The 10905-nt window shown below is 41.2% G+C and overlaps 1 protein-coding gene across 3 annotated transcripts in view; it reads left to right on the forward strand.

The window, feature by feature from the left end:
* The window catches only part of Mid2 (midline 2), a 100838-nt gene extending 90730 nt beyond the window's left edge, over positions 1 to 10108 (forward strand). For all 3 annotated transcript variants that reach the window (XM_050124044.1, XM_050124043.1, XM_050124045.1), the window contains exons 8-10: positions 3419 to 3580; positions 5086 to 5293; positions 5658 to 10108. In XM_050124044.1, the coding sequence (XP_049980001.1) occupies positions 3419 to 3580; positions 5086 to 5293; positions 5658 to 6060 (773 nt within the window). In that variant the 3' untranslated portion in view covers positions 6061 to 10108. The remainder of the gene's footprint in view (positions 1 to 3418; positions 3581 to 5085; positions 5294 to 5657) is intronic.
* Positions 10109 to 10905: the final 797 nt, after the last annotated feature.

Below are 10905 nucleotides of genomic sequence, written 5' to 3' on the forward strand. Positions count from 1 at the left end.
ACACACACACAATAAACATCCATAAAATAAAAATAAATAAATCTTTTTTTTAAATATAATTTTTTATTGAAAAAAAAAGATTTCCGCCTCCTCCCCGCCTCCCATTTCCCTCCCCGTCTCCCTTTTCCCCCCTCCTCCCTCTCCTCTCCCCCTCCCCCCACTCCTCTCCCCCTCCCTCTCCAGTCTGAGGGGCAGTCAGGGTTCCCTGCCCTGTGGAAAGTCCAAAGTCCTCCCCGCTCCATCCTGGTCTAGGAAGGTGGACATCCAAACTGGCTAGGCTCCCACAAAGCCAGAACATGAAGTAGGATCAAAACCCTTAAAAAAAAAACACTTTAAAAATCTGCTGGGTCATGGTGGTACACACCTTTAATCCCAGCACTAGGGAGGCAGAGCAGATCTCTGTGAGTTCAAGGCCAGCCTGGTCTATAGAGTGAGTTTTAGGAGAGGCTACACAAAGAAACTCTACCTTAAACGCCCCCCCCAAATCTGTAGTTGATCCAATCCTTGATTGCAAAACCCACAGATAAAGGGGACTAACTGTAAATATTTTAGAAGTCATACAATGTTGTGTGAGAGGCTTTTGCTGAACACACAACACACACACACACACACACACACACACACACACACACACACACCTACCTATCCCAGAAAGGGAACTCAAAATAGACAAAATCCAACTTGCTGCACCACTGTGTTTTTATTGGAATAGCTTATAAGAATGTGGGTAAAAAGTTACTTGAAAAAGAAGGGATAGCTCAAAAAGGCAACTTTATCACCAAAAATCCCACTACCACATGGATCATGGTTTAGGAAATTTGCAAGCCTGGAGCTCTCAGCAGCACAGTTTGCAGGCGGTTCAGTGGTTTCGCCTCCTCACCTGGGCTGCTCAAAGTCTCCTCCCCCAGCAGTTGTTTACTCCTTCTGGAAAACTGGGGGAGGAGCCTTAGAGGATCTTCCAAGTTTCATTTTCCCAGAGGTGTGATGGCTTTGTTTACCTCCTGGGTCTCATGAACCTCCTGCCTTCTCCTGGAGGGAAAGTTTGAACAAGGGGGACATTGTCAGACACCATGCAAGCCACATCAAGTTCATTCCTTTCTCATTCATCGCCACAAGCTCCTTCTTGCTTTCTCTCATTCCCTATGCTGCATGCTCTTTTCTCCACGGTGAGACTCTTGAGTCTCAACAGCATCAGTGTGTACTTGCTCAATCCTGTCATATGTCTGTCATATTTTTAGAATTGATTCGCCCAGGGGCTGAGGATGTAGTTGCCTGGAGGAGCACTTGAACAGTTCTCCCCTCGACTGTACTTTTTATGGTCATTATTCCTTTAAGATGCAGTGGGTATAACTTGTTTCAGTTTGCCTTTAGTCCCATCTTTCCTATTTTTGTTTATTGATTTAATTTTAACCTTTTGAATTGATGTATATTTTAAATTTTGAAATGAAAATTTATTGATTTATTTAATAAAAAGTTCCTTAAAAGAGAAAATATGCTAAAAAGTGTATGCAGAGAATTATCCTTTTGTCTGGTATCCCTTTTACCTTCGTAAGTGGCCAAACTTGTTATTTCCTAGGTTATACTTACTGTGGTTATTGTTTTTGTAAATCCAAGAAAATGTAATATGATTTATTATTTCTATTTCCCTTGAAAATACTATATACTATATATGGTCTTTTATAATTAGGGTTTTCAGTTGGCTGTATTTCTTGGAACTAATTCGCCATCAGCTTGTTCTTTAAAAAAAAAATAGCTACATGGTACTTCACTGTGAACAAATATTTGTAGCTGCTTTTTAAAAACCTTTTGGGAGACCCTGTAGTATCCTCTTTGTGATAAAAGTTCTGTGGTTTGTTGCTCATACTGTCCAGTGATAACACAGGCCACAGCTTTGTTCTAACCCTTCTCCTTTTTCAACAAGAGTCATTTACTATCTCAACCAAGTCGGGCTATTTCTATAGTATATCTTTTTGTTTCCTGTTATGATGGTTGTTTGTCTGTTCGGTTTTTATTTGATGTTTTGAGATGGCCTTGGCTGAGCTTAGAAATTGTTCTATAGCTGAGGCTGCTCGTTAGCTCATTGATCCTCCTGCCTCTACTTCTGAGGCGCTGCGATTACAGGTGTACCACTGTGCCCAGTTTACGTCTTGCTTTCTAGTTCTAATTTAGGCCTTTCCTATCTAACCTCAAATTAATTTTAAGTCTCCTGATCAGATCCCTTGTAAAGTAGTCATAACGAGATATCTAATTTCTGATCTCACTGAGTCCTTCATTAGAGGCGTATTATAAGGACTAAATTTTGTCTTCATTTTCCTTGTCCTTTCTTCTCCATTTTCAAGTAGAATTGTATTTTAAAATGGTATACCAATTAAGAAACAGATAACAGTAGAGAGAAAGAAAAATAATAACCAACAGAATAGATTCATTTTCCTGAAAGCTAGCCAAATGCTTGCTTTTAATCACATATATTTCCCCCCTGTTTAAGTTAATATTTGTAACCTAAAGATTATTTTCAAAAGCAAAAGCATTCTTGAGACCCTTTTCCATGCTTGGAAAGAAAAAAATCTTTTGGACAGTAATATAATTGTGGACCACACGACCCCAGAAGAATATGGGAATCAATCCATGAAGAGCTAAAAGCCTGTCCTATCAGAGCAAGCAGATTCTGCCCTGGTTTGTCATGTCATCTTGACTTCTTTTGGAGTCCAGAAATTTTAGAAAAGACAGGTGCAGATGAGTTGGGAAAGCAGAGTAAAATAGCTCTGACCACCTCACTATCGTACAGGGACAAAGGCTATATTTGGCCATTCGCCAACCCCCTCCCCACCACACACAGTGATACAGTGCACAGATCACTGGTGTAGGAGAAAAAGATCACAGGGTTCTACTTTGAGCACCATCTATGACCATGGGCGGGTCACTTTCCTTCCATCCTTGTTTGCCCTGTGAAATGAAGGAAATTCATGCCCAGGTGTCCTTTCTGCTCCGAGCTTTCGTGTTGCTGAGTTCTGTACAGGAACTTTTCCATTCCTGCAAGGCCGGGCTGAGTTTGCACAGAAAGGCCAGTAACTGTGAGGATTCTACCATTTGGAATAGTGCCCATTCTTGCGTTCTTTGCCAGAGAGAGAGAGAGAGAGAGAGAGAGAGAGAGAGAGAGAGAGAGAGAGAGAGAGAAATTAGCCTTGGTCAGTGGTTGCTAGATGCCAGAAACCTGGCACAAGTCTAAGTGTGTGGCAAATAAATAAATAATGGAATCATAAGTACTGGTTCATCTCATTATATCTTTCAAGCCTCAGAAGAAACAAAATGAATTCACATCGGTGGGTTATGATTGATTATCGGTATTTTTTGTTGTTGTTACTTTAATCCTAGGTTTTTTACCTATTGATTGATGCCTTCATTTCCCCCCACTTCACAGGCCTGTATAATTCAGTGGATAGCTGGATGATTGTGCCCAACATTAAACAGAACCATTACACAGTGCACGGCCTCCAGAGTGGGACACGCTACATCTTTATTGTGAAAGCCATAAATCAAGCGGGCAGCCGGAACAGCGAACCCACCAGACTGAAAACAAACAGTACGTTGTAGAGATTCTAGGAGGAAAGACCCATTTTCCTCTCTGGGCCAGGGAGGACAATTAGCCTGCGAGACTCCCATAGTAATGTGTGAGAACAGTAGCAGTGGGTGGGGGAGCTTCACTGTTGTGAGCTTTGTGTATGGGATTTGCTGGTGCCCACGGCTGTTTGTGGACTAAGATATAGAGAATCGTGCGTGGCTCGGAAAGAAATTAGGGAAGGGTTTTTATCTGCCTTCCACCCCCGTCTCCCATGCTTAAAGAGTATTATTAATGATGGTCTACAAAGCTGTACCACAGAGAAGCCGTACCTGTTAGGAATGCTCTTGGTCACAACTGATGGAGTTTAACAGGCATTTCCTAGTAGCTTAAGTGAATAGTGGTCTTTGTTTGTTTGTCTGTCTGTTTTTTAACTGCCTGTCATACATTGCAAGAAGTTTGAGGGCAGCCTGTTGATGGCTAGTATAGCAGCTCTGAGATCTCGTGGAAGGCTGGAGCTCCTTCTTTATGTCTTTGCTTATCCACAAGGCCACCAGATAGCCAGTGCAGCTGCTGATGCCCTGTTTCCCTTAAGACAGGAAGAAGAAGAGAAAAGTTGGTAATCTTTTAATCAAGAAAACAGAAGCTTAACTGGACATTTCTTCCAATCTGTTTGACTTCAGCTTCCTTCTTATTAGCTATCCTTGTAGCAAGGAAGGCAGGAAGACCGAGTAAGAGAGAAAAATAGAAGACAGTGGCGCTGTATTAGTACGTGGTGTCTGTCACAGAAGCATACTGTATACTAACGCTCTTGCCGCACCCAGGACCTGGGCCCTGGGACAGTGCTTTAGCCATGTGGTTGTGAGTTGCTGCAGTGAAGCAATGCTAGCTCTCACCATCGATGGTAGAGCAGCCACTGCAGCAAAGTTGCCAGATTCTATGCACACCCCAATTTCAGGAAAACCAGCATCTCCTGTTGCTGAGTTCTCCTCAGTTTCTTTTCTGTTCTGAGCAATCGCCTCATTAACACAGAGACTTTCCCATCTCAACCTTTGCAACATTCTTTAAAAGCTACCCAAATCCCAACCCACTCAGTGAAATAAACCAAGAGGATGTGAGACTTTGCGTGGTCCCTTTTAATTTCATAATACATGATGGGAACACTTTATTAGCTCCCATGTGCTTGGAATATGGCTTCTTCAAAAGGCTGATATGAGAGACGGACATTTTTCACACAGAGGGAAGATAATGTCTGCATGAAGGATATTTTGGTGTGTGTGAGCGGGGGGGGGGGGGGGGGGGGGGGGGGGGGGGGGGGGGGGGGGGGGGGGGGTGACTTACAGTCTTACTTAATTGCAAATTGTGTCATCTTGCCTACTTCCTTAATATAATCCAAACTGCAGCTGACCTGCCCTTACCAGAGGATCAACATCATATTGCGGCTCCTCTGTTAATGATGATCCCGGAGGGGAAAGGCAGAGTTCTTAAATGCTTTATCATACTCCCCCGCTTTCTTCTACCTTTTTCAGGCCAACCCTTTAAACTAGATCCCAAAATGACTCACAAGAAGTTGAAGATCTCTAATGATGGATTGCAGATGGAGAAGGATGAAAGCTCTCTGAAGAAAAGCCATACCCCGGAGAGATTTAGTGGAACGGGGTGTTATGGGGCAGCAGGAAATATATTCATTGACAGTGGCTGCCACTACTGGGAAGTGGTCATGGGTTCTTCAACATGGTGAGTGGATATTTTTTTCTTTCCTTCCCCCATCTTCTCTACCGTTAGGTTCCCAGGAGATTCCGTTCCACAGCACAACTAAAATAGCAATAAGTCAAAGTTAAGATGTATGCAATACGAACCAGTCCTAGAAAACTTGGCTGGCTTTTAAAAGATAAAATCATGGGAAATATAGTGAGCTGGGCGACGGGAAATGATGTATCACTGTAATTGCTGGCTCTGCAAGCTCCGGTGATGTTATCATTATGTATGTAAATGTAAGTTTTTTAAAGGAACAAGCACATAGTCACTCATAAGTCCTAAAGAACGTCTATCACAACTCGTATCATTCCTAAGTATTTTTCGGTCTTCCCCACGGTCTCAGGTATGCAATTGGTATTGCCTACAAATCAGCCCCGAAGAATGAGTGGATTGGCAAGAATGCCTCCTCCTGGGTCTTCTCGCGGTGCAATAGTAACTTCGTGGTGAGGCACAACAACAAGGAAATGCTGGTGGATGTGCCCCCACAGCTGAAGCGGCTCGGTGTCCTCTTGGATTATGACAACAACATGCTGTCTTTCTATGACCCGGCTAACTCTCTCCATCTCCACACTTTCGATGTGACCTTCATTCTTCCAGTTTGTCCAACATTCACAATCTGGAACAAATCCCTAATGATCCTGTCTGGCTTGCCAGCCCCAGATTTTATTGATTATCCCGAGCGGCAGGAATGCAACTGCAGGCCTCAAGAATCCCCCTATGTGTCCGGGATGAAAGCTTGCCATTAAGTGTCAAGAGAGCATGTAATTCACTGGCTCTCCAGTTCAGCACTCTTCCCCTCCTAAGTCTCCATTAGTGTTCCATATGAGATACAAAAGAAAGTTCCTTGGAAGCACCCGTCCTAAATAACTAGATATTGTAGATTTAATTTTTGTGCATTAAAGCTTATGTTTGAATTTATGTATTGAGTTACTCAGAACAAATTATCTGAATAGTCTGGGTTCATGCCACTGGGGAAGAATTTTAGAGACTGTCTCTGTCATCATTGGAGAATTAAAAATTCCCAGTGATTTGGGAGTATAAATGATACTGGAAGGAATTAGCCTTTCTAGTAGCGGCTAGTTTGACCAGGTAGAATTTGCACAGTGTCTAATTATTGCATATTATATGTTAATAAACTAACAATCGAGGTGTTATGAGAATATCATACATGTGTATATATAATATATAAAATGACTGAATTCATTTTATGAGCAAAATGACATAGTTCATTTTATCTATTACATATATACAATAAATCTTAATTTGCTCATTTAAGTGAGAAACATATTGAGAAGGAAAATAAATTATACTGCCCATTCTTATTCCCGAGATGAAACATCACAGTAGACTGACATTGTTCTCTTCCTCCCTTTGTAGCCTTCCTTTCTCCCCTCGTGTCACACGTACAAACACATGCAATCACAACGCAGGAAGTGAGAAGAGCTCTTGGTTAGATTAGGAGAGATCTGTGGACATGATGATATAAGAGATGCTAATGCTACATTGAAAATTGATTCCAGTAGAAGTGTGCCATGTAGCATAATTTCATTAATATTATTTAATAGAGATTTATTTGAATTATTAAAAATTGTCATAGAATATTTCAAAGAAATATAGTTTTGTTACTCTCAAATGCATAGTTATTAGACTTAAGCTAAAAAATAGAGTTCCTTAATGGAGTTTCTTCAGAACTCGCCTTACTTGGTCAGTAAGAATAGTGTTACAGGTTCAACAACTCTATGAATACAAATGTATTTTCAGATGGAGCACTCCTGAAATGCTATTTTCCTTGATAGGATCAATACTCATTCTTTTGTGAATTTGTTTACGTTATTCACTCGCTCAGCATCCCCTTCATGACAAATAGCACAAATCCCATCCTACTTTTCACCAGACTAGTTAAAGGAAATTGAGCTTCATGGCTTGTGATTTCACCAATTATTTTGCAAAGATTGGAAACGCCAGAGAAATAGAATCTTCTCCCAGGAGCAAAGTCCACCCCTTGGCAGTTGTAAAGTGATTACGGCTGTGTGGCTGTAAAGTGACAGTAGTAGCCATTACCTGGATTGTATTGTAGCCTCGACGCAGTGTCAAATGTTTGCTCCTCTTTCGACCAACATGGCAGATTCTTATTTATTAATTTGTTCAATGAACTGTTAGATGCCACACTACAACTGCAAGAGTGCACATATTACTAAAATTCAGTCCCTGCTGCCAAATGACTCACTCTTATGCATAAGAGACAACATATCGCTGTAAATCTCGCCTAATAACACTTATGGAGTGTTTGCTATCTACCATGAAAAGCAAGATCAGCGGCCAGACAAAAGGAAGGCTCAGATTTACAAGTCAAGTGGCAAAGTCAGTTCCTTTGACTGTAAATAGCATATGTACCTTACGGCTCATCAGGGAATAGGCAACATCGGTACAGCTCAGCAGTGCTGGTAACAAACTTGTGGTATTAGAAGGCTCCCAGCCTTGAGACTGAGACAGTCCTAGCTTCTCTGCCAGCTAACTAGCAGTGTGACCTCAGGAAAGCACTTCTCCGAGCCTGTTTCCTCTTCTGTAAAATGATTTTTTTCTTTTTTTTTTTTGGTTTTTCGAGACAGGGTTTCTCTGTGGCTTTGGAGCCTGTCCTGGAACTAGTTGTTGTAGAGCAGGCTGGTCTCGAACTCACAGAGATCCACCTGTCTCTGCCTCCTGAGTGTTGGGATTAAAGGCGTGCGCCACCATCGCCCGGCTGTAAAATGATTTTATTTTATAAGGCTGGTGCGCAGGTTTATAAAGGTAGTGTGTATCCATTGCCAAGCACAGCACCTGGCATCCACTATGTGTGCCACCAACATACCCAACACTAGTCGTTTGGTTTTTGTGCCCTTTTAAGGTTTAGTTCTAGGAACAAAGCTTTATTCCCCATTCTACTTTTGACGGCAGCCTGGGACTACCTTTCCCTCAGTTAACTAGTGACCTCCCAAACTGGCATATATGGCCCTCTGGGGCACTCCCCTGGCACACTGAGCACCCCCTCTCAGCAATAATCACATTGTATGATAGTATTTCTCAGAAGGTCATTTTCAGAAGACCATCCTCAGAAGACCCATTTTAGAACCACCCTCTATGATTTGTTCCTTGAAACAATTGATGCTTGGCTTTTACTCCTGATATATTTAATTACACTATCTGGGAACATTAAAAAAAACTTAGATTTGTGACAAACTTCTCAGGTTATTCTGATTCACACAAAAGTTTAATGTATAGTAATTCTCTTTCCAGCTAGAGTGGGAATACCTTGAGGGTAAGGACCGTGGCTTTTGTTGTTGCTGTAATTTTAAGACCCAGCACAGTGTCTGGAGCAAAGTAGTTGCCTGACTAATGTTTGTTGAAAGAGCATACGAATGAACAAATGAATAATCGAAATTGCTCTGACTGTAATGTCCGCTAGTGGTATTTGTTATTCTTGGACAAGTTGGTTACTTATTTAGTCTGTATTGATATTAGTTTGTAGATGTACAAAAGAACATTGTTCCAGATTGGCAGTTATCATGGAGAATTGTCTTTGGAGCATGTGGTATCATTTTCCCAATAACATTTCATGTTTTCATGAACTTCAATGAACCGTATTGTTCTTTGAAGGTAGATTTAAGTTTTCATTATAGGCAGAGTTAAGCCTACTGAAATTGGCTACTGAAACTGGGAAACTCAATAGGGTTTGTGGTAAGCAATGAAGCTTGACTCTGAAATCCCAACTTCTGAGGCACGTAATTGAAATGCCTTCCAAGAAACAACATGGTGACAAATCCCTCAGAGGGCTATGATGGGTCCCAGATAATGACTTCAGTAAACTTAAGGACTTTCATAAAATACTGGCAATGGCAGGGACCAGAGGCTACCTCTAGCTAAAGCCAGTTGCACAAACAGAACATGACCTACATTTAACATCGTAAGGAAATGTGATTCCATGAACGTGGTCATTGTTGCTTTACTTGATCTAACTATTCAGAACTTTTTCTCCTAGAGAATTATTTTCTGTCTGCAATTTATGCTTGTTTCCACTTTTTCTATTGTCTTGTTGAAGAAAGCACAAAATAAAGCTAAGCTTGTTTTGAGACTACGGAAGAAATTTTAATGCCACATTGATGTTCTTGCTACGTGTAAGAGTAACTGCATCTGGCTGTGTTTTTATTATGTAATTCCATTGTGTGTCTTTGGATGCAGTGAAGTTCATATTGCAGCAAAAATCACTTATACATGCTTTTCAGCTCAAGCATTCTAGGTGAATTCTCTCAGCTTCCATGGTTTACATATTTGTATATGACTACCTGGATGGACCAGTTCATGGATGGACTTTTAAATAAGCTCAGAGGCTGAAACCCCTTTCTTTCAAGGAATGGAGAATGTGAGGCAGGTAGACATAAACCACTTCCGCAATTATTTGTAGCTCCTGAAGCCAATTCCAGCCTGAGAGCCACTGGGCTGTATTTGGCTGTGCATTACAAGTTGGCCAGACTTACTGCCATCAGGTCAGGCAAAACTGCCTTTTATGGTGTGGTCTGCCAGCTTCAGAGATATGCTGTGTTATTGTTATTGGCTAGAATATTTATTAGACTATTGTTGGACTATTTTTTATCTAATGCTTTACCCCAGGCTTGTTTGTACTGGGAGCTCTGGACGAATAGTGTCTCTCCTAGTAACAGAAACATGAGCATCTGTGGATTACACAGTCTCACCCCTCTCTAAAGATCCCAACCCATCCAAAATGCTATATTATGAATTAAATAAATATATATGTATTCATGAGTTGTTGGATGTCTCTCATTGTAGCTTATTGGGGAAAAGACTAAACGAAAGATGGTCATGAGTTCCCAGAACTAGGTATGAGGCTCAGGGAAGTGTGTGTGTGTGTGTGTGTGTGTGTGTATGTGTGTGTGTTGTGTGTGTGCACCAATAACCATGTAATTGGTAGAGATCTCAGTAAGTAAAGATCTATGAAGTTTTAAATTTGAGGTCCAATTATGAAGACTTTGGTTTTAGGAGAAGACTATAGTCAAAACATCTAAAGAAATAAAGATCTAAAGTCCATGATTCATGAATCACGAACATGATTCATCTAGCTTCAGATATTGTGGCAGAAGGCAAGAATTAAAGAACAATTAACCTCCCGCTGCTAGAATCCATTAGGTAAGACCAGAAGATGATCACAATTAAGTAAGATGACTGACTTACTGTTAAACATCTGGCCTGGAGGAGGACCTGGGATTTGACATACCCTATTCAACGTTGCCATTGCACAGAAACGAAAAGGCCATGTAAACATGGAGTGAACCAGTCTAGGGAAGTAGAGAAATGGCTTGAAAAAATGGTCAGACCAGGGATGCATAGCTCAAAGGCAAAATAATTAATACACAAAGGAGACAAGAACTTGAAACACTATGGTTTTAATGGCTTCTTAGTAGCCTAGATGACTACCAAATATGAAGCTGTTGTTGTCTACAACTAGGGTGTGGAGAACACATGTGTGTACATGCGAGAGAGAAAGAGAGAGAGAGAGAGAGAGAGAGAGAGAGAGAGAGAGAGAGAGAGAGAGAGAGAGA

This window comes from Alexandromys fortis, unplaced genomic scaffold, assembly GCF_014885135.2.
Source record: "Alexandromys fortis isolate MF-2015 unplaced genomic scaffold, M_Fortis_MF-2015_v1.1 scaffold_195, whole genome shotgun sequence".
Classification (NCBI taxonomy): Eukaryota; Metazoa; Chordata; class Mammalia; order Rodentia; family Cricetidae; genus Alexandromys; species Alexandromys fortis.